Source organism: Mycteria americana, chromosome 2 (genome assembly GCF_035582795.1).
Source record: "Mycteria americana isolate JAX WOST 10 ecotype Jacksonville Zoo and Gardens chromosome 2, USCA_MyAme_1.0, whole genome shotgun sequence".
Lineage (NCBI taxonomy): Eukaryota > Metazoa > Chordata > Aves > Ciconiiformes > Ciconiidae > Mycteria > Mycteria americana.
Window position 1 is genome coordinate 30,874,729 of NC_134366.1, and position 24,794 is coordinate 30,899,522.

The 24,794-nt window shown below is 37.2% G+C and overlaps 1 protein-coding gene across 6 annotated transcripts in view; it reads left to right on the forward strand.

Annotated features, from left to right (window-relative positions):
• PHF14 (PHD finger protein 14) overlaps nt 1-24,794 on the forward strand; it is a 181,307-nt gene that overhangs the window by 134,261 nt on the left and 22,252 nt on the right. For 4 of the 6 annotated variants that reach the window (XM_075492887.1, XM_075492889.1, XM_075492888.1 and 1 more), the window contains exon 18: nt 2,681-2,794. The exons of 1 other annotated variant lie outside the window; for it this stretch is intronic. In XM_075492887.1, coding sequence (XP_075349002.1) covers nt 2,681-2,794 — 114 coding nt within the window. Of the gene's footprint in view, nt 1-2,680; nt 2,795-4,445; nt 4,529-24,794 lie in introns of all 6 variants that reach the window. One more of the 6 variants, XM_075492892.1, reaches the window with a different exon arrangement.

A 24,794-nucleotide genomic window follows, 5' to 3' on the forward strand; every position in this document is an offset into this window, starting at 1 on the left:
GGATTTGTTATCAGAACTATTGCTCATTTGGCCATGTACTCATAACACACTGAGAAGAAGCTTTATGAAAGTTCTCACTTGCACCTTGCAACATTTTTATCGTTGTACCTTACATTAAAGGATCTCATTCCACTTACTGAATATGTTTATTTCTGAAAGCTGTACTTCACATGTTGCCAAACTAGTTCAGAGCAACATAGATTACCTTTCTTACATGTGTTCAGGCTCTATACACTTTTCCTAAGAAGTGACATTGGTGTGAAAAGAGATAATAAAACCAGTGTAATTCAAAAGGGAGACGCATCTTCTCAGCTTGGTTTCTGAATAGTAAAGTAAATTTGATTTCCATCCATCTCCTTAAAAATGGAAGTGTTATATTAGCTACCTGGTTCTTAAAACTATTGAGAAGGATGGCCAAGCTGCTTAGAAAGAAGATATGCGAGACTTGATGGGGGAAGAGAATCCGCGACATGCTGGTTGTGTTGAGGCAAGAGGAATAGAACAGGAATGTATGTTTACCAAATTGCAGTTGCTCAGACCATTTTTGAAAACCATTGTTTATTACTTTCAAAAATCACAAGTAACAAAAAAATCTTGCTACCATTATCTGGCCACAGGTAATGACAACATAATAAAAGTTTGTTCAGACACAAAAGACAGGCAGAATTCAAGGAGAGAAATCACTGAACCAAAGAATTCAGACAAATACATCATTTTCTTCCAGCAGATGTGGTTGTTACTTTTGTTTTTGTAAGTAGCACAGAAGAGCTTCTGGAAACATAGTGAGCTGATATATTGCATGGAGATGATTTAACTTTCCGGTTCTCAAGGAGAAAAAACAGTACTGTTCAGTACTCAGAGTCAATTCATGGCTAATTGGGTCAACAAGACGAGACAGCCTCACCGTCATAGTTTACTGGGAACCAAACTGAGGCGGCCTTTGAGAGAGAGGGCGTTTACCTGTGCAAGTCCAGATCTGCTAGGGAAAACAGTAAGCTGTCAGGATGAACACGAGGCAAAGTTTATTTTGATGTCATATAGAGCATGGGGCTTTCGTACAGTCGATAGAAGGAAATCAGACTTTTTTTATCAGAATGCTAGAGATGTTTCTCCTTGTGGTTCACTGTGTTTAACCATGGTGTTGCTATTCTTTTGAGGAACTGAGAAAGCTGAAAAATAGTGTTTTATTATTCCTGTCATGGAATTATTTGGGATGGTAACTCTACGAAAGTATCTCATTTTTCCTTTTGTTCCACAGATCTAGTGCTTATGCCCGTAAAACAGTTCAGTGCAATGGCGGTCGGACTTCATTGTTAACATTTTAATCGACAGTATTCTTTAGTCATCGCTGAAAACTGATTTTTTCCTAAATTGTCTTCCTCATACCGAACCTTAAACTTAAGGTGGTAAGCCACAGAATGGGTCAGAATATCCCTTTTCTAAGTCACAGAGAGGTGGTGCAACGAGAAAGGTGTAAAAAGCTTTATTTGAAATATTTAAGCTCAGAAGCTATTTTAAAGGGATTCACCTGAGAAGGTATATGAAATAGAGATACTAGAGTATTCCCCCTCAAGGCCCAAAGAGATTTTTCCAACTTTCTAGCCTCCAGCAATGCCCTCCATGTATTAATTATTCTACAATATCTGGTCTTACCTGTGATTCTCCGTGTGATTCGGTGACAGATGGTGGACCACAGCGTTCACTTTTTCCCTTCCAACAGTCCAAACATACATTGGGATGAACTGCAAATGTTGAATATTGTCATTATGAAATTTTAATTTACTTATTAGAGGTTGTTATGTTGAAAAACTTAATAGTGAGCTTTGTAGCTTGCAGTTTCCAAAAGTGTAATCTTGATTTCCTTGCAGTTAATGACTGTAGAGAGAAAGTGATATCTCAAAAGCACATATTCTGCTTGCTAAGCGATGACATCTAAAATACCTTCTGTAATGAGCATTACAACAAGCACAGTAGAGAGAGTACCGATTAATGGCTTTTTTTCTCTGTAGTAAAATATCTCAGTCTATGCAGTTATCAAAACCACTGTGTGAAGCAGTGAAGGTATCAAGGGGGTTTATGTTTTGACTGATCTAGTCATGTTGCATTGCAAAGTCAAGGTATTTGGAAAGTAGAATGTAAACTACTTAAGAATTTTTATTTTATTTACTTTACTGTAGTGTTGAAGTTGCTAATAGCCAACTCTACTAACTTTTCTAACTTTACCAGATTGTGCGCTATATCGATTTGCAGTGATTGATAAAATACATTTGTGTGGGGTTGTTCTAGCATGGTCCTAGCTGTTTTGCAGAAACCTCCATCTTGAATAAGGGGATGAAATATAATATTCCGTTCCTGGCATTTCAGGAGCAGGGGTAGGTATGGGCAAAACAAGCATGTTTATTCAGAACTTTGCAATTTTGAAATTATATATAGCTATTTAATAAGTCTTATAATGCTCTTGTGAAGAAAGTATTACCATTTTAAGAGAAAATATATGATAGATGTTTTTGCCGCTGGGGTAAAAGAAGTTGCCCAGGGTAAAAAGAGTAGAGTGTTAGACCTCAAGTATTTTTCATTTCTCTGTCTGTGCTTAGAGCGCAGATCCTCTGAAAAGTCTCATTTTCTCGGCGTGCCACATCAACACGCTGCTGAGGGGTCTATTTGTCTCTGTTGCCCTCAGGACTCCGAGCCGTCAAATGAGGTGGTCTCAGAGGCCCCAGGTAATGTGGTACCCTCTACCTCAAGAAGTAGCTCTGAAGAGCTGGTATCGGTGGCACAGAAACGTCCAGAAGAGGTAGGACATTCTGTGTCTATTCTTTTCCAAGATTAACTGTTGGGGGATACACGTTTGCCTCTGTTTTGCATGCCTAGTGTTGTTTTACTCATAGCAGAGACTTTTTAAAGCTAAAGCTCAATCATCCTTCCATACCAACAACATGCAAGACCAAGGTAAATCTCAGGACCTTGACTAATGGTACCTATAAGCCAAGTATATTCCATCTGCTACCTTTTAAATACTTTTTTTCTTGTTCTGGTCTTTCACGCCATGACAGTAACAGGAGTCCTGTTAGATTCTGGCAAATTAAACTTCATGACACTAAGAGTCAGAAGTAAAATCTGTACATAAGTATACAGGTAGATGTAAAGCTTTTGTCATTCTTCACTAAATTTAAATACAGCTAACTGATGGGTCGTGCAAAGGAAAGACCCTCGCTAATACTGTACCTTTTTTTGTGCCCTTGTTTTCCAAAAAATGACACTAGATGCTAATGATGTAGTATGATCATAAGTCCATACTCCTTGTTGTTATAAGAAAAGGTGCCAGCTTGTAAGGTAGTTCCGTAAAGTAGCCAATGACTTTTTTTTTTTCTATCCCTGGAATGCGTACTTGTCACAGTACACCATAGCTGGAGGAGAGGTTGTCTGCAGAATTCAGACTCACAACTTCATTTTATGGTGGGAATCATCCTTTCAGAGAACCATTATTATCCTTAAATTAACCATTTCTGTGGGAAAGTACGTCTTTAGGAGTAATGTTAATATTATTAATCTTGGCTTCCTCAACAGTTTAGTTATTATTATTAAAGATATTGAAGTACCAGGTAATATAAAGACTAGTCTTTCCTGCTTTTTTCTCAGATTTCTTTTGACTATAATCTTCCCAGTAAAGGAGAGTATGAAATACTAGCCATAGGAAATACAGTGCCATTTATTAGTTCTTCAGTGCAGCCTTTAGATAATTATCAAATACGTTCTTGAATTTCTCCTTTCCTCTGATAGTCTTGTCACTTTGTCTGAAGAAGAGGGAAGTCCGCAGTACAGGGCCAGGAGAATGTGTCTTCTGGATTAAGACCAAATAGGTACTTCACTTATTTTGGAGTATCACCACATATTCTAAGATAGCAAGTCAGGTTATCACATCTGAACAGTCCTGAAGATAGAGTAATATAAGCTTTTAGTAATACTTTTGTTTATATTCTTGAGTAGAAGAGGGACCTCTAGTCTATGGAGGTCCATGGGTTCTGCCTCTTAAGTCTCAGCTTTGCCAATTTATCTCACTCCACTGGAGAAATTAAAATTGAGAGCACAGATGATATTTAAAAATAAAAATAGAGGGAAAGTGCTGCAGAAAGAGGAACGAAACATGGTTAGTTAGTAAAAGGCAACTGAAAGGAAGATGAGTATACAGTTTTTGCCTTTGTGGAATAAAAACGAGCTAAACTGGGGGGAGAGGAAACTTCAGAGAATTGAAAGATGGAAATGTACCTTTTGAATTTTACTAAATATCTCGGTAATAGTTTGTTGAAGCTGTTTTACTGAATGTGGGGTCATAAAGTATTATATGTGTTTATAAGCGCATGAGACTTTCTCCAATCATATTTACTGCAGTTTATATAAAAACAGAGAGAGGTGAGTCAGAAAGAGTTTTGTGGTTGGATTTGCAGGGAACCTTGAGAGGGGAGCACCAGTATGCTGAATTTCCAAATTCAGAACCCACCATGAAACAACCCATCTAAGTTACGCATGGGTAAGTCAGCATGGTAAACAAACCTTTGTGAATTACACCCTAAAAATCAGGTCCAAAAAAGTGTTTGCAGAGCTTTACTTCAACTAATGCCTTTTTTATTTTTCATTTTATTTGAAGTCTCCTGGAACATAACTCCCTTATATTCTATCAGTATCTGCTTTATGAGTTAATATTTGGAATAAACTACAGCTGCTAACTGATGCATTATTTGTATAATAATTTATGTCTTATCTGAATTCAACTCATCAGTATTGGTAAGAAAGCAGTTGTTAAGGAAAAGCTCAAATGCAGCCATGGAAAAGAGGAATAGGAGAAAAGTGTAAAGAAGGCAAATGGCTAACAGCTAAGGATTTCAGGAAGGTGGAGAAAAACTGAGAAGGATGTGGAAAGTGATGTTCAGAGAGAGTTTTGGACTTGCAAATGGGAGGAGAGACAACTTCTAGTAGGAGAAAGTAAGGAAAATCTCATGAGTTGCCCCATTAATTTGTATGAAGCGTAGTTTTTTCCTGCTTACAATTTGTTTTCCTCTTAGATAGGCCAGTCTGAATCTAACGCTCAGTTACTTGTGTCATCAGTTTTAACTTTGTGGGATGTCATTTGATCACTCAGATGAGGCTTTGTTTTGCTTGTCCAGTCGTTCCTCCTAGTAGAAACGATGGTTGAATTTTGAGTTCTACTCAACAGGAGGGCAGGATGGCATCTGCTCCTCTTACTGCCTCCCTTCTTCCCAGCCTCTTTTCATGCTCTAAAATCAGATTTAACTCTGTGTAGGATAGAGACAGTGCCCAGCTATGTGGCATATGACAAAAGCCACTGCAGAAATAATTGGAATGTTGGGTGTTTAGATTTAGATACCTGTGAAATTTTTGTACCTGTGAGGGACTCAGGAAGGTGTGTGTATTCATCGGTGTATTTCAGATGCAGAAACACGTTGGGTTATAAAATAACCAAGCTGCGTTTAAAGTTAGAAAGATACCTTATTCTGTGTTTTCAAAAGCTGCGCAAAGCTCAATAAAATTTAAGTTGTATAGATTTGAATGCTTGCATGATTTTAGTTAGTATCCATACTAAAATAAGGAAGTTTCCTGTGTGATTGATGAGTTAATATTTTATATATTTATTGTCGTCTTTAAGAATTGGAATTGAAAAGTGGAATTGAAAGAAAAATTCAGTGCATTTGAAACGGGACAGATGTGTGCTGTCCTAATTTCAGTGTCATTTCATTAGACCTTCTTAGCAGTTTCTTAGGAAACTGTAGAATAACACTGATTTTCTTGAAATGTTATACTAAATTATATAGTTTTGGTGGTTTCCCTCCAATAGTAATGCTTAAAGCAGGAATTTTGTTCCCACAACCCTTTCAAAATTCAGAACTGCACTATTGTTGGTATGCCCTGAGTCAATACATTAAATTATATCTCTGATATTACACATTCTTTACCATGAACTGATGAAAGAAAATTCTCTAGACATGTTGATTACTTCAGATTCAGAGCTTTTAAAATGTTTTAAATGTACGAATACACTTGTTTGAATAACACTCTAATTGTTTGATAAAATTGAAAGGCTGATGAATTAGATTTCATGACCCTTACTCTGTTTTCTGTGGTCACTTTCATTGTGCATCTGGCAGTTGCAGTATATTTAGTAAATATATTTATATAGTTTTTTAGACAAATATACAGTGACGTTGAAGAAAGTGAAGGTTTGTTGTTAGAGTAGTTTTGCTTTCCCTTTTTCACGTAGTGGCTAAAGAGCCAGAGGGGTGGGCTGTATCTTGATACCATTTCTCATAAGCAGCACTTTAATCCACGGGGAGCGACGGTGTCAGTGGTAGGTTATCTAAGTAAGAAGAGACCAGTTTTGACAGTTCCCTTAAACCTGAGTCTCATAAGAGGCATATCCTCTTCTTCAATTAGAAGTAAAATAGAAATACATGAGTTATGTGCATTAATTTCCTTTGCCGATCCTGTGGCAAATCAATTAATCATGTTTTAATGGTGTAAGCGCAGAGGATAACAGAGCTGTTCTTTCTGAATGACTGCATTGCCAGAGCAGTACAGATACAGATGAAATGCTGTGCCATTCTCTCTGGATAAAAAAAATGAATTAAACAACCAACCAACCCCCTACTTTCCCGTGTAAAAAAGCATGTGTATATATATTCCGGAGCATTTTAGGGTAAAATATGAATGACGTGATGGTAGCATATGAACATGAATAGCTTATGTACCTGTGGTGCTTTCTGAGTGCTGTATTAAAACTATAAAAGCTGTGCTTTAAAGCGTTGTGATTCTCAACTAAAGAAAGATTAAGATAGGTACCCATTAATCTGTTTCTGAACTATTAGACATTCAGTGCTTGCAGTTTATCTGGATAGAGCACAGACTTTTCTCCATTAGAAATGCACAGCTGGGGTATAGTGTTTTGTTTTATAGGAAAAGATGTGTCCCACACTTAAGTCGTCTGCCATTAGTCATACGTATGGTACAAGCAGCTTAAAATGATTATAGAATTCAGTGTTAAAATCATTGCATTATTCTTGGTAAATCTGGGGGAGCCATCTGCATTATTTCATGTACAAGCAAAGGGAATGTTTCTTAATTTTTATTAACACAATTGGCATCTGATATCATCTTTTGTTTCTTGAGTTCTCTTCCTTTCTTGATCTCAGGATAAAACCTTTCCCAACAAGACACGTTGCCTCTTCGGGTTAGTACGAAAAGAGATTTTTTTTAAAAACCCAAAGCTATAAACTTCATCAGCAGAGCATCCAATCCATCCTTAGGCTATTTTATTACACTGAGGTGTTAGCTTTTTAAACAAAGCGTGATGTAACAAGTTCTGAAAGAATTGAATAGAAAGTAATTCCATGGCAAAGCTTGTGATGATGCTTATATGATATTTTCTCCATCTGCTATTATTAGAAGACTGTTAAATAACTGGATTTCCATCACTGACATCTTTCATTTGAGAAAATAACTCAATCATGATGTAGCACGAGCGTTGGCAAGAAGCAAGAAAATGAGCCTGTGTACTCTTAGAGAACACAGGAAAATATTAGAAAAAATACACATTTGTATATCTATCTATATGTATAAATGCAAAGCTTTTATGCTTGTGCTTGTGAAAAGGCTGTGCATTCTTTTCTAAACTTCATAGGCATAACAATATTTTCCCCCTGTTCTGCGTAGCTGCTAGCTTGAACTCATTTAACAGAAGAATTGTATTAGACTGTTGTTGCTATAAATATGTTGTTCTTCCTGACACGCTGTTAATTGAAGAAAAAAAAAAACAGTTACCCACATAGAGTGGGTTGGACTGCATATTTACTCTTGAACACTAAATTATTTTGTTTAACTTTTGAAGAGCTTTGCTGCTTAGAAAAGTCATTGGAAATTTCCATGCTACTTGGGCCTAGCAGACTGTTTTCTGATGGAAAATCATAAGTGCTAATTTACTAGTCGCTCTGTGTCATAGATAAATAATCCTCCTTTATACCAGAAGTTGTAGGCCTGTGATTTTGGAACAGAAGCTGATTTGTACTCTGAACCTGCTGCTACAGCGAGATTGGGATGTTCATTTTGGGCAACATCACAAATGCTACATGGCATACTTTAACAAAGAGAAGAAAATACATTAGGTCATCTGTGTCATCCATCCCCTAGCAGACACAGGATTGATCCCTTGGGTGCGTCTGTTAGTACTTTATTCTGATTTTAAAACTTCTGAGAAATGGTGGTTTTCACACTTTCAGAGCCTTTTCCTTTACACTCCTGTTCAAAGCACCTTACAGAAAATTTATTGCACCCCTCTTCTTTGTTTTCTTTGTGTTGCAACTCTTCATTGCAACAGATTGCAGATCTGAAATTGCTGTGTATTTAGAATATTTTCTGGACCTAAGTTAGATTCATTGTAGAGAAGATTGAAATTTGGTTTCTTGGCTGAAATTTGGTGATTTGGCCCGTAATCCAGCTCCTCGGGTCAGAGTGTGGGTTCCAACCATCAGACTCATTTATCAAAACAGAGGAGCTGAGTCAGCTATTCAGATCATTTGGCCCTCAGGAGATTTGTTTGATTTTACTTTTTATGATTCTACAAGTAATTATTATGATTACTGTAGTTCCCATTAATATTTCATAACAAAAGTGCTAAGCCACATGCCTAAAAAGCCTTAGTCTAACTGTGTTAAAAGTGAGTTAATAATGAACAGAGAAGAGAACATAATACCTTTGACTACTGAAGTGATTCCTCTCTAAAATAAGCTGGGAAATACAGTAAGCATGCAAATGCTCTGGAGTTAGGAATTCATATTTTCTGTCTAATCTCTTCACATGACTGTTTTATGTAATCTTCTTAATAACAAAACATAAAGGTCACAAGATGGCTGGAAAATGCTGTCATGCAGTTCTGCTTTTGAAGTCAAAATTTATTTATGTATATTTAAACTGTAAATGGCCTTATGGAATGAGGGCTCCTCTTAGAAGAACATTATTAATTTAAAAAATGAATTAGGTCTGTTTAAAATTTCCACAAATCCAAGACATTTTTCTTTATTTAACCTTTTCACAGTCTCTGCCCTTCTTTAAAGTACATTCAGTCCTATATCATCTGTTACGCAGGAAGGTATTTAATACATGACTTGGCATCATTTGCATTATACAAGAAGATTAACTTTACAAGCTCTGCTATTAATCTGAGTAGCTCTACATATTGACCTATGAAAGAACATAATTAAGTTAGCTTAATTAAGTTAATTAATTGTTACACTCTGATGAACTTACTATTGAGAGGAAATTAAAGGCAAATAGAAAATGGCATTCATTGGTTTGAAATCATATTTTAAAGGATTTTACAAAGATACATTATATTTAGATGACGAAAATATCTATTGTGTAATAACCAAAGCAGAGGCGATTAAAAATGTCAAAAGCTAAGAATCCCTGCAGTATTCTCTCTTATTGCCTGACAGTCTAAAAGCATGTTTTCTAAAAGCATATTTCTAAAAGCAATAAAAAAGCACGCTAGAAATTTAGAAAATAACTGTTGTGGGTTTTTTTCCCCAATACCCAAATAACTGAATTCAGAAATTTACACCACTGTCTACACGTGGACTACAGAGAAAAGCACGCTATAAAAGTTCGATAAGTGTTATAATCTGATATCAGACTCTCCTTTGGGGGAGAGAAGAGGGGGAAGGACAGAAAGACAGCACAGGGCAGCAAGCAGTACCCCGTCAAAAGTACATACTCGCACATCAGCGTAAGAATGTCTTTCTCATGCAGTGATGGAGGGGAACGGAGATGCTCCTGGAATTTCCTGCTACATTTCTGTTGTCAGGAGTGCCTGCAAGTTCACTGCAGGAAAACGTACAGGGTTACAGCACAGATGCCGCGCATGGACAGACCGTCCGCATGACTCCAACGTCTGGGCCGCGTTCATCAATCTTGGTACGCACTGATGTGTACCCTGGAGAGCATCAATTCCAAGTAGCCATAATTAATAAAAAGTAAGAGAAAAATTGGGAAACGTGCATAAATGTGCCACAATAAATGCTGCCAAATGAGCAGTTTATTAATCTGTGAGATTCATTAATTTTACCATGGCTTTAGTTTGAAATTAATTTGTCTGAACAATTATTAGTTCTCTACTAATTTTTTTCCCCTAGGTATATAGATTTTCTGAACGGCATCCTCAGTGATTTTAGGATTTCATGCTTTCTTTCTGTTGTAAAAATGATTATTTTAACTCAAGTGAAAACAGTGTTTTCCCTGAGGTATTATTCTTTGGCATTTCCAGATCACATGAAAGGGTCATTGATCTGTGGATACTTTCTCTGGAAAAATAGCAGCATTGAAAATGGAAGCCAGTGGCATTTAGAAGCACTTGTGTACAAATTTGTATTGATATTCTGAATACAGATAAGTGGGAATTTCATTCCTTCAAAAAGGAAAAATCTTTGCTTGATTGATACTAGGGTCTTTTTTATATGAAAAAAAAAAACCCAACCTGAAACATTCTTTAAAATGGATAGGATCAGAAGAAACAATGAAATTACAGCTACTGTATATTTAATAAGAAGTATTGTTTTTCTTTAACACCTTGCCCACAAAAAAAAATTAGTTTTAATTTTTGTAAATTCAATTTGAAATGAACATGTTATATTTGGCCCCTTTAAAGTGTTATATAGAGCATTAAACAACCAGTTATATTCTAAGAAAAAAGAACAGCTTTGATTTCAGCTTAAATGACATGCTTTAAATCATAAAAATTCTTTTTTTTTTTTGGCTAGAGGAAGAGGGTGGAAAATGGAATGAAAAATTAGAATTAAGCAAGCTTTAGGTGGGAAAACAGCAGCAAGTTGTACAAGTTGAAGGCTGTTTCCCACCTGCTGCATATTTTGATAGCTTACTGATGTCAGTGGACTTCAGTGTACTTGTGTGCACTATCTGGTCAGCTATGACTTGATTGTTTTGAGGTATTCATGCCGTGGCATGGTATGATGTCATGTAAGCTACTGTTGAAATTTGCTGTGTGGCACGTGTGATATACAATGGAAATTCTCTCCTGGAGGGAAGTAAACGTAACTCCTTTCTTCCACATGTTATGTACACACTCTTAGTGTTCTTTTTTCTTTCTTTTCTGAGGGTTTTGTTGTCTTCTCTCTTATCTGTAATATTTGAATGAAAAATTAAGCAAATACATTCTCTGGTCATTGTATGCAGTGTAAATATTAGACTTCATGTTGCACTATGTGAACAAAGCAATGATCCTTTTTCTAGGTGATACATAATGACAGAAATTTTCTGGTTTATTTTAATATGACAGGTTGAAAATATCATCAGAACCCTTTTAAGTTATTATAGTCTAGATTTCAGATAATGAAGCTTGAGCAGTGTTGGAAATTTCAATGTCATCTTTAAGGTAGTGAAGATAAGCAGAGGTCAGTCACTAGTCATTAATAATGTAGGTTATATAGATTTTTCCCTACCCAGTTGTTTCAGGGTTATCTCTGAACTGCAGTGCAATCCCAATAGTGTCGCAATGCTGCTTCATCAAAGTATTGTTTCTGTAAATTTCTCTCACTGTTAAGCAGAATATCGAGACATTGAATAGTTCGTATTACCTAAATACTTTAGCACAGTAGGATCAGTGATGTGTTATTTATTAGAATAGCTCTTTTTGCTATTAATGTGTATTTTTGTGATAGTCATATATATATTAATCTACCCTAATTAACAGTAGATTAAAACTAAATTTACGTTAACACCAAGTATGTATTTTCTGAAGACTGTGAAGTAGATTAACACACACCATTATCTTTCATAGCCCTCATTGACCTCTTAAATCCTTAAGTCAACAGTTTTCCTATAATTAATTCTTTATTTTTTAAAAGTGGCTACTCAACTATCTTAATCTCCCAGAATCTCTAGATTACCTGGAATACCCAGAACTACATATTCTCTGCTATAGTTACGAGCTTTGTTTTATTTGGGAACTGTGAAAATGTTACTGAAAATACAGTTAAATTCAGAGAGACACAGACTGTGATGAGGAGTGGTGTCTTTGGGAAGCTGGTTCTCCATTATCCAGTCCTGATATGTTTTATTCTGGTAAGAATCTTGTTTAAATTGATTGAAGTCAGCACAGGAAATTGAAGATAAGTAGCGAAAATTAGCACACACCTTCTGCCAATAAAGATACTTTTTTGTCCTCTCATAAGGGACTGCTTTGGTATTATTCTGTATTCTCCATGTACACAAAAGTGGTGGAGATATGCCTACTGCATAACTTAGCTGGCTAAAAGTATTTGTCTAAACTTCCGTAGACTGTGCCAGTGTTCACTGAGAAAGATGCTTGCAGAGGGCTTTCCAGGGCACCCAGAGTCGGCTTTAACCTAGGGGAATGTGTTTCACTGCTGGCTAAGACAGGGGCCTGGAGATGCTCTGCAATTCAGTAGCCAGCAGAAGAAGTCTTCAGTCAGTTTACACCAGCCCAAGCCCACGCTGCTGCTGAAAGGGCCGCAGCCTGCCTGCTGGTCTTGCTGGACCAGAAGGTGAGTGAGCTGGGTCAGTGGGCTGATCTGGCCGACCACGGGGTGACGTCCGTGGAGGGCGGAGGGATTGCATAGCTGTGGACCAGGACCTCCCTCTTCAGTGGCAGTCTGCAGTTACATGGTCCAGGATTGACAGTGAGTCTGCATTGTAATTTCGGTGCTCTAGAAAAATTAAATGAAAATAACCTTCAAAATATCCATTAGTGTTTCTCGCTTTAGTGTATTGTCCAGTTCTTCTGTGTTTATCCATTCAGAAGGAGCACTTTTTCTTCATTTTACAGCTTTCCCCTCAGATTACCCCACAAGAGTAGGCTTGTCATATTTGGGTTGTTCAGGAGATTGACTACAATTAAGAGCTCCTGCTTAATGTGATAACTAATGAAAATCCTGCTCTTCTTTCTGCAAATTAGGATCAATTACTACTTGTAACATTCTCAGACAGGTGATTAGTTACACAAAATTTAGTCTGTGATTTGATATCAAGAACCGCAGGCGTTGGAATGCACAGAAAGTGGTATACATGTGCTTGTATACATCCTTGTGACTTCAGAGTATTAACGCACAGAGGTGTATCCACACCTTGCTTGTTGGAAATCTCTCTCTGTTGGTTTGGATTCAACAAGGTATAGGGAACCATGTTCAAATCTAGGACTCTAACCTGAGCATCCTCTCTTCAAAAACAGCATAAATTTAAGTCGTACATTCTAATTTGGGGGAGATTTACAACCAAAATTCCAAAATGAGCAGTCAGTGTAGAAAGTTGCCTTAAATCTGTACAATTGAATGACAAAAGAATTGTTCCCTGTGTGTTTTCCAAACTTTTGATTGTACTTGACTCCAGTTTCCTGCAAATTTTCAATAGACTTTTTGCATGTAGGCACTCACTATAGGTAAACTCGGTTAATCCAGTATTGGTCACACAGGGTGGATATTATCAAGATAAATATCCATAGTTTAGGAGGATAAAGACAGGCCTTTAGAAAATACCTTCTTAGAGAAGTGTAGGAAAAAACACAAACTCCAGAATAAGGGCATATTTGTTCTAATGTAGCTCTGAATCTAGGAGGTATAATACTCAAAATGGTAGGCAAGATATGAAAAAGTAGGAAGCGTGAAGAAAGAGAACATAAAGAAAGGAGCAGAGAATTTTTTCTGCATTTTAGATGTTTATTTTTATTCTCATTTTCTGACAGTCTTTATATAGTTAGCTCTGGGAAAAAGATCTCAGTAAGTCAGCATTTAAAAATGGAGTCAGCCGTAGAATATAATTTGTGTGTGTGCATACTGTGCAAAATTTTCGATGTTGGTTTCTGCAAAATGTTGCTTGTTTTAACACCCTCTTTGTAGTTTCAAGGGTGGTATTTGGAATGGGAGTAGAGGCAGAAATGATGCAATGTCATTCAGAGCCTGTAGATAATCCAAAAGTCACCATTGTTCATATTTTAGCCTGATAAGCAGCAGAGTAAAAATAACCCAATTTTCAAGTCATGTTGTTACTTTAGAAAGCTTTCAGTATCTGCAGAGGCACCAACTTACAAAAAACCAACCCAACCCCAGTTCCTGTAAGAAAGACTGAGTAGAGGAAACTTCCTTCTTCACCACAAGCGTGACACCCTGCAAAATCTCTCCTTATGCCATGGAGGGAAATACATTTTATCCCTTCATCCCTTCCTCAAGATCTCATGTAGAAACACTGAACACTTAGAGAAAATTTGAAAATAAACTTTTAATTGAATTATTTTATCTGAGATTGAAAGGTTGAAGAATCTATAGTGGTCTTTAAAATAATATTACCATTCCTAAAGTCTAAGTTTTCAAAATTCCTCCTATGATACTAAGTATTTCAGGTGAAATTTCTTTATCTCAAAGGTTATTGTATTTAGTAATAACATTTAATTTGGGAAACTACTAATAGGGATAAATTTGATTTGTTCTTGCCTTCATCTTGCAGTCTTCCCTAGGCATCTGCCTGTGGCCATTGAAGGAGACAAGAAACTGGCCTAGATAAACATCTGTTATTACCCAGTGCAGCTCCTTATTTCTTTATGCCAAAAGTTAACCTGCCAGTGTCCAGGTGGAATGATGAAGCCAAGAAATAGTGTCAAAAATTAAAAGTTTTCAGATGCAATATTGCATACAGGGTGTGGCTTCTGTTCTTTTTTTTTCCCCACTATGTTAACATCTATGTTTATATTTCACTGTTTAATACAAATGTAGCACATTGAGAAGATGGCTTAGCCAATTTTCCAGACTATTATAACTTTAGAACTTCCTGATTTTTATTTACTGAATTAATGCTAGTTTATTTTAATTTAAATCCATATGCATTTTAATTTTAATTTAATATGCAAGAGGTCTTTATGTTAGTTTGTGAAGCTCCCATAACACAAATTAGCAAATCATTCTGTTCAATTATATATTACACTTTTCTCATGGCAATCTTACACCAAGAGCTTGTCGTTTTGAGTATTTATTTTTAACTCCATAATTTGTATTGTGAATACATTTCGATTTTGCAGTCAGTGCTATACGGTTAAAAGCACTGAATCAAAAAAAATGATCCTTTCCTCAAAGAGTTTCTATTTCTAGTATAAAACCAGACGTTGTGGATAAAAAATTTTAAAAAAATTGAATTGTATTCTGTTTACTGCATTTTGGCTAGGGCTTGCACTTAATAGGAGGGATTTGCTTTTTTAAAAAGGAAAGACTGATAATAAGACTGATAATATTGTTTCAAATATTTGGAAATGTCACTTTTTTTTTCCTACAGAGTTTATTACTCAGCAGTTTATAATAACCCCTACTTCTCTGCGTAATATAGAAACTTAAGTTAGTAATAGAAACAAGATTAAAGACAGTGAACAGATCGCTTGATGGAACAAATGGATTCCTAGTCTTATTAATTGGTAAGCTTAAGCTAGAGAAGTATTGCACATGTAAACTGGGAAAATGGAAGGCTGTTTGCATATTTTTCCACTGTTAAAGCACGTCATTAATAGACTTTATCAAATCAGACCAAGGGTCTGTATCAAGCAGCTTCATCATCCATGTAGTCATGAAGTGAATGTCATCAGAAATCACTGGGCTTAAACACTTATCAGCTCAATATGATAAAATGACTGCATTTTTATTTACACAATAACCTCAAATCCTCATATTAAAAAGTGGCAAATTTTTTTGCCCTTTGCTGTTCTAAGTGTGACACATGTAACAATTATTCATCATTCCATAATGGATCATTTTTATCAGAGTCCTGTGTCTCTTCTGTATATATAGAATAAATATTTATGTTTTCTCATTTTTCTGAACTAGAAGATACTGATAGAATAGGTTTGAAGTGTCAACTATAATTCATTGCCTGCAAAGAAAAGCTTTATACTGATACTGTGTGAAAGGAAAAGAATATCTAAATCATTTCAGCAGTGAGCTTATAACCAAGATAATATCAGCATTTTCCTTCTTGAAAATATATCTGCCATAAATTAAAGGAGGTCTTCAGTATTTTATTAAAATGCTTCGGACAAGTTTAACCCCATCTTCAACAGGAATGTATGTATGAATACGAAAACCTTTTTTTAAAAAAAAAAGTGAAGGTCAAGTGAAAGTTACAACAAGCTTGCGGTAAACATCATACTAATTCTGCAAATATTTTGTTTAGAACACATTAACAAATTATGATGCTTATTTAGTATCAATCTAAAGGTACACATTTTATTGTTATAGAAAGCTTAAGATATATGTAGCACTTCACTATTTTGTACAATGGTAATACAGTTTGCAAAAAAGCCCACAAAATACGTGTACGCTGAGTATATTTCAATGGACTCATAATTTAGTTCAAATTAGCCTTAGCAGTAAACATAATAGAGGAGAGGTACATATCACAGTATATAATTATGTTTGAATATCTTAAATATATACATAGCAAAGTAATTGGGTTAATAAGCATGTAATTAGAATTCAAAATATGTTTGTGATGAAGCATTTTATACACAAATACTATGGTTCAGTATCTTAACACATTTTCAGCTATGCTTCCAGTTTCTTTAACAAGAAGATGCAGGAAGGTGTTGGCACTATTGGTAATGAAGTAATACCACAGGAGAAAACTTGTATGTGACGAAGCCTTGCACCCGTTTTGCAGAATTCATTTGAAGGGTCATATACCACCTTTCTCTGACAAGGGGAGAAAGGTACCCACTTCCCATTCAAGGGCGAGTGGTTAAGTTTCGTGCTTGCTTTGTGAGTGCTCCTTCCCCAAGCCCGAGCTGCAGCAGCAGCAGCAGCAGCACCTCCCACATTTACAGCCACTTGCTCCGTAACTCCAGCTGCAGCTGGAGAGCGCGCCTCTCCCGAGGGAGCTGCTGTCCAAGGCGCTTGGCCAGAAGAGACGTTCCTTTCTGCAGCCAGTCCCATCCACAAAAACCCAAAGCATCCATCACAGGCTGGAACAGCTTGTTGCAAATAAGTAGAAAGCTGAGACGAAGACTCGGTGTTTCTGATATATATTTTCTGTTGTATATTCTGATGAGAATTTTACTTTGAACTCCCAAGTGTTTTTTTCCTGCAATAAATTCAACTTTAATCACTCACTAGTATCACATCACACGGATGTTGAGACAAGCTGGAAGATTTTGTAAGGTCATGTATTTAATAGGAAACTTAGGAAAATATAATTTTATGAGGTATACCCAACATTTCAGTTTAGAACTGCTGCCTAGAAACTTGATAATTGTTTTCTTTAAAAAAATCAGATATTAAAAGACAATGTGAGACTGAATCCTTCCTTTCCATGACAAAAACAGAGAAGCAGTCCTTCATTTTGGAAGCAATTAGTATGTTAGGAAGGTCATTATTGTAAAGTTATGCATTTGTCCCTGCTAGTCACATGAATAAGGTAAGTGATCCTATGGTACTTGCTGTTGTCAAATTGCATTAGCATCTTAGGCATGATAAGAATGTCATTAATGTGAAACAAAAATTAATTACTATGATAAGGCAATAAAACTTCTTTAATACTGCATGATCAGTAGCTTGAAAGAAACTCACAATTTTAATTTTAAATCCTTCTGTAAATATTTCCAGTTCCTACAGACTCTGAATCTTTACCTTTTGTGATTATTTACAGACTGGAATTTACTCTTGGATGGGCACTTTGTAGAAACAAAGTGTTAGGGGTGACTCCATTTGCTTGCCATCTGTCCTTGCCGTAATGTTTTTAGCATATGTATTAGGGAATTGTTGCACTATCCCATCCTAAAATCAATGTGGAAGATAAGGGTGATGAGTTATGTTCTGGGCATTCCTTCTACTGTCCACCGAGTGCATCTTGTGTAAGTAAATTGTCTAACGTTCAGAGAGCTCAAACGCAGGAAGGATGAATCTGAGTTATGGTCGTTGAAATTAACAGCGGTTCTGTATCAAACCACATAAAAATGCAGTGATTAGCTCTGTTCACATTTCATTCAGTGTTTTAGGCATCTTTTTTAAGATTATGCTGTTTATGTACGCTGAATTTTGGTCAATCACCTCAAGAGGCCTTAAAATAACACAGTATTTCAAGCTAAACAGTTGCCTACACGCAGGATGAGAACCTCCTTTAACTGGTAGGTTCCACTGCTTATTAGAGAGAAGCAATGGCATCGACCACATTTGTGTCTGTAAATTCTGCACACTCGATTTACAAGGAGCAAATACTGGAAAGATTGTTATTTTCTGGACAGCAGACAACCATTTATATTTGGTCTTGTCCTGCAGATCCACTGGGTCCTCTTACCTTATGAAGGATCGTGGTAAATTAATAGTAGTAAAGGCAGGCAGTCAATTGAATCGTTCCATTTTCCACCAACTGCTCCAAGTGAGATTGGAAACTTTTTTTTTTCGGGTAAAAGCTTTTCTCTCAGCGTTGTTCTACTCGAAGAGATTTGATGTTGAAAGTAAACCTTGACTAGGTGGACAACACAAAATTCAGAATCAATAAACTCAGCATTTCATTCTAAAAAATCGATCAGTCTGAATCTGTATGGGTCTGCTTCCGGAAAACTATGTAGAGCTTTCAGTTGCTTCAAATGTATGCGAAGAACTTAGAATTCACAACAGTTCATTGTTCTTTCCTTTAAAATACCTATTTCTTTAAAATACCTATTTCTGTATCTATAAGAGAGATACTATAGGAGGATATGTCTGTATTGAAGTATGAGGTCATACCTGTTGGAAATCAGGCACTTATGTTAGGCTGTCACATGTGTTTGGCTTTTGGCTATGAAGAGGCATGCTAGCAACTTAGGGTTCACAGCACATCTTTCGAAGAATTGGCTTCTGGTATACTGTGGGACAAGTTCATCAGACAAAAACTGTGTTAGGCTACCAATGCATATAGTCGCATATAGCAGAGGCTTTTCTCGCTCTGGAAAAGCCTCGGTATCATCTGTTCCAAGAAAGTGGATACATTAGATGAATTGATTTCATTACAAGTCAGCTTTTTGTGCTTTGAAACAGAAGTACTGAGAAATACTTGGTTGTTTTCATCCTTTCCTGAACCATGGGAGCCTGCCTACATTGCAGAACAAGTATGATGCCTTCATGGCAGATTGAGCAGGCACACTGGCTGCTACTTCCTTCATACTTTTCAAACATACAGCAATACTTCTGAGGCAAGCAAACTCCAGGATCATATAATCTGGTAGACTTCGATTGACTGGTGGTGACTTCTGAATTTCAGCATCAGAATTCACATCTTCACAATGCTTTGTGAGAAGCTTGCTTCACATCTTCCAGTACCAAAAAACTTCATTAAGGAAGCCTACCATTGGCCAGAAATAAAGTCATATTGCTCTTTTCATAATAGCGTTCCAGCTAGCTGTAAGTGCATGGCTTAGAAACTCCAGCAAGTCAGCCAATCTTGCATTTGAAAGTGGTATTTCAGTGGAGACAGTCAGGAGGAATATACCTAGGGCTTTCTGAAGTGCTGCTTTCTTAGACCACATATGCTTGACTGTGCCTCTCAGAGAGTATGAAAAAAATTGTTAACTGCAGAGTACCTACTGCTTGATTTTGCAGGGCTTGATAGATCACTGGTTCACAAACGTTAATGTAGAAAGCAGGAGAATGATGCACAAACTGAGATATTGAGGAGATCTGGCCTTTCATTTGTTTGGACAGGCATGACATTTTGTTGTCAATTGACTCTTCGTACCCTTTCCTGGCGTGGGTTATGAAATCATATACCCTGAGGAAAGGAAATTCAATTACGCATTTAACATTTTTGGATTAGTGGGGAATATGCATCTGGCATGGTGAAAGCAGGATGGTTTTATCTATAAAAGTTAGTTAGAAAAATTATCTCAGTTGATATAAATATGATCACAACCTGCTGTATTCCTCAGAAAATCTGTAACCCTTGAGACAAAGGCTGCTATTATCACTGTTAGAATCTAAATCTTTTTTCAGAGTGATGAAACATTAATGTGATGGGAGTTCTAAAATATTAAAAAGTTTGGCTTATGAAAGTGATGATAGAAATTTGTCACTATGTCCAAAAAGGATTTAGGGGCAACGGCTGACGTAATAGCTTACCAGCAAATAGACCAGTACAATGCGACTTGAGTTCTCCACTCCACCCCATCGCAACCCCACTAAAATTTTTCAGGTTTTGACAATTCCTTTTGCGTGAAAAGACTGGAAGCTTAATTTTCTAGGTACAGAAGAAAAGTAAACTAAAATACTGGAATGAGTAGTGACTGGATGGTGCTAAGCAAGGATTAGTGATTCAGTCATGGACTAGTTCTCTTCCCAAAGGACAGAATAAGGACTGAAGCCTGGCAACTGCTGTTATTGGCTATGGAATAGACAGGTGGGCTGTTATTTAAAACAAACAAACAAAGAAGCTGAACACATAGTCAGTTGAAAAATTAATTTCTGTGTTGTATCTTTTCATCTGAAATGTTTTAGACTTCCAGTCATTCCTGGTGAGGTGGATAAAGTATGTTGCTCAACAGAATAAACCTGAGGTTAAATATAACTTCATATATTCCCTATCAGAAAACAAGACTCATGGCTTAAAAGGTCTTTATGACAGATGAATGACTTGAAAATTACATTTATCAGTGAAATACTCAGTGCCTATGTCAACCATTACAAAATGGACACCTTAGGTGGTGGTTTTCTGGTTGGAACACATTGCCGTAGTCCCCAAATGTGTTTCTAATTTTTTAGAGAGAGAGAGACTGACACCTGTTTCAGCTTTTCCTCTTGGATTCCCTTAAATGTCAGATTAGAGGAAAAATTATAATTCAGAATTTAAAAAAAGCAAAACAACTGCCAGATATTTCCTTTCTAGGAAAATCTCCTCAGTCCCCCCACCTTGAACATACCTATAAGTGGTAAGCTGTTATTTCTACCTTATCCTTGTACCAAGAGAAGATGTTATTTTAAGGAAGTAGGCAGAGAACAGCAACAAAGAAGGAAGAGCTTGTGTCTAAAGGAAAGGATACTAAGAAGATTTTAAGTGTTATCCTAAGGATCTTCAGGAACTTTCCTAGTTAAAAAGATGATAATTTTGTGAAGTAGACTGTGAAACCTAGAAGGAAACAAGCCTGGAGATGGTGGAACACCCACCAAAGGGTGAAGTTCTCCACATGTTGAGAAAGCAGCAAAAGGAAGTAGTTTGTGGGAGGAAGGTGGCATGGCCTTGAGACACGTTATTTCCACCTGCTTTTGTCTAAAGCTATCAGCTCAAAACAAAACAACCAAATGGGCATGGAGAAAATTCCCTTTTATTCTTTGTATCAATGGGTAAGACCTTGAAAATGAAAAAATATATCTGGGACTTTACCCAAGGAGTAGGGGAGGGCTGTGTTGCATTTAATGAAACTATTCAAACAAAATAAAAACCTTAGCTCTCACCTCAGAGAAACAACAGGAAAAAGAGAATCACAGATACAGCCTATATTTTTACATAGACCAGGAATGCAAATCCTTTTCATTAAGCAAGAATACTAGCTTATTGCTGAGAGCCAGTGAAGGCAAAGTGCAGTTCAAATCACCTTGGAAAGAATATTGCCAAGTGTCGTGGTTTAACTCCAGCCAGCAACTAAGCCCCACGCAGCCACTCGCTCACTCCCCCCTGGTGGGATGGGGGAGAGAATCAGAGGGGTAAAAGTGAGAAAACTCATGGGTTGAGATAAAGACAGTTTAATAGGGAATGCAAAAGCTGCGCACACAAGCAAAGCAAAACAAGGAATTCATTCACTCCTTCCCATGGGCAGGCAGGTGTTCAGCCATCTCCAGGAAAGCAGGGCTCCATCACACGTAATGGTTACTTGGGAAGACAAACGCCATCGCTCCGAACATCCCCCCCTTCCTTCTTCTTCCCCAGCTTTATGTGCTTTGTGTACCACATGACGCCATATGGTATGGAATAGCCCTTTGGTCAGTTGGGGTCAGCTGTCCCAGCTGTGTCCCCTCCCAACTCCTTGTGCCCCCCCAGCCTACTCACTGGTGGGGTGGGGTGAGAGGCAGAAAAGGCCTTGACTCTGTGTGAGCACTGCTCAGCAGTAACGAAAACATCCCTGGGTTATCAACACTGTTTCCAGCACAAATCCAAAACTTAGTCCCATACAACCTAATATGGAAAAAATTAACTCTGTCCCAGTCAAAACCAGCACACCAGGAAATTTATTTTCCATTTTCTTAGGTCTTCTTCCTCCTTCCTGCACACTTTTGTGCTTCTACCAGCTTAACTTTGAAATATCCTGTATAAATAACATCCTTATATCTTGTGAGAAATTGTAGATATTACTAAGGAACAATTTACCTTCCTGTGGAGAAGTGTGTAAAACTGACGAATTTGGTTATGCAAAAGAAACTACATTAAGAAAATGATTGCTTCACAAATGGTAGAATATACCATTTCCTTTTTGCCAGTGGTAACCAGTTGAGAACTTAGCATGGATCCCCAGGCTACAGAATTAACTTGAGTTACCTACCCTTGGCTTATATTTGTCATGTTTTCCCACTGTGAAGGGAAGTAGGAGAGCTGCAGTTAGGTACTGAAGGTTGTTAGAGTGAGCTGCCAGGGAGCTCTGGCACCCGATGCACTTGCATTGTGCTTTCTGCAGATTCTGAGTTGTAGGACTGTAATCCGTTGGTTTATTGATACCTGCTTTTAATTTGAGTAGGTACCACTTGCTTTCTCCTGCTTATGCTCAAGGCATGAGTTAAAGTCAGAGATCTCAATGAATAGACACTAGTTCGGCCAGGATAAAAAGGAATGTTGGATAGAAATATCTTAGTGGTATGCTTTCATCATGTTTAAGTCGCTTAAAGATTGTTGGGTTTTTATTTTTGATTTAAATACCTGGTGAATCTCACTGTGCTGACAGAAAGCCTGACATCATATCCACAAGCAGTGAGCAGCAATGTTGCGTTGCCTTTGAGTCATCAATGGACCCAGAGCTTCTGCAGAGGGAGACAGGGTGACGCCGGTTTTCTGGCCCTCCTTTGCCAGGACACATAGATGGCAAGTTGCTGGCGTCCACAAGTGTCTGTCGTTTTCAGGACGTTGTCCAAGTTGTTACCTGTGGTTAATCAGTCTAAGAAAGAAAAAACGAAAGTAGCAATGTTCATCGACTGAGAACTTACTGTTTTCCCTGGCGATAAAATATGAATAAGGGTTTCCTGAACAGGCTTCTGTCTGCTGTGGGGTGGCTTTAAGGTACGCATGGGTGCTTTGGCCTATAGAAAAGAGGAGATAATACCTGCTAATGAGGAAGCTCTTGCTGAATAGGGTAGCTTATACACTTATGGGCTGGACCAGCAAAGTACCTAATGCTGTAATAACCTACAAATCCGAGCTATTCAAGTTGGGGTAAGTGTTACAATCAACTATTGTGGCTTTCAATAGAGTGCTTGTTCCTCTTCTTTTTGTCAGCCTTAGCCTCTTACCTGCCTTGTTGAGTCATATCTTGATGTGTGATAATTATATCTGGTCCTAGCTAGTTCTGAGTGCCGGTTCATATGAAGCTATCTGTGGGTTAAACTTCTCAGTTAATGAGGAGCTGACAGTGTGGGATTGGATTACCGCCTGGATTAGATTTCTAACGCAATTCATTTCCAGGCATCCTCTTTCAGTATTTTCACTACACTTTAGTCTATATTAAGGTGGAAATTGGATTAAAAGGACAAAGCGTGAAGTCATTTGCTGAAGCAAACACAGTCTCAGTGCCAAATTTTGTATAAAAGGATGCTGCTGAAAGGACTGCGGGTCTCTCTTCTAATCCATGGAGAATCCCTCTGCCTCTGAGTTTCAGGACTTCATTTCCAAATACAATGCACAGGGGGTACATAAACCCCTGTTAAACAGTTCATTTTGTGCATTCATCTCTTGTTTGTTTACGGTATTAAAAATGTTGTTTTCAGCCTGGAACAATCCCATTCATGCAGAAATCACTTTGTAAATGTAAATACTGTATTAGTGACAGCTCTGTTCAGAGCAAGTATTTTAACCTGTTGGGCAGTATCAATAGCTGTCCTCCTGTAATTAAACTTTTAAATACACAAAAGAAAATTCTGCCTTTTATTTTTCTCAATGAAATAAAGATTTTCGAGAGGAAAAATTGGTTATATGTAGAGGCAATGCTCACTATACCTGAAAATGTTGTGTTGCTAGGACAAACGAATTACTGCTGTTCTTGGATGAAGGGAATATTGTCTGTGAAACTTCCACTGTCCATTGTGTAAACAGCAAAGTTTGAATTGTAAGCACAAGACAGGACATAAATGGTACATTTTAAAAATCCAAAATCAGAAACTAAATATCTGAAAGTTTGTGCACCCAAAGATGTAATTCTGGGCCACACCCTTAACAATTATCATCACACAATGCAAGATAGCCTAATGTGAACGTCTATTCACATAGAAAGAACTGATCTAACTCAAGCTGACCACTGCAGCTTTCCCAGAGAGGATACTGACTACCACTTAAATGCTGTTAGGATGTGGTCTTCCTTGGAGAGCAGGTACTTGTCCTTCTGAAAAAGAGGAATAGACACATCAATTTCATTTGATCCCGCTGGCTGATGTACTGGCATTGCCTTGGTAGTTACTTCCTTATTTCATTATGTTTTAAAAATTGACTCCATTCTCTTTTCATCATTTCAAACCAGACACCTTTTTTATGCATTGCCTTCTGATTGCTCTCAAAGCATCTTT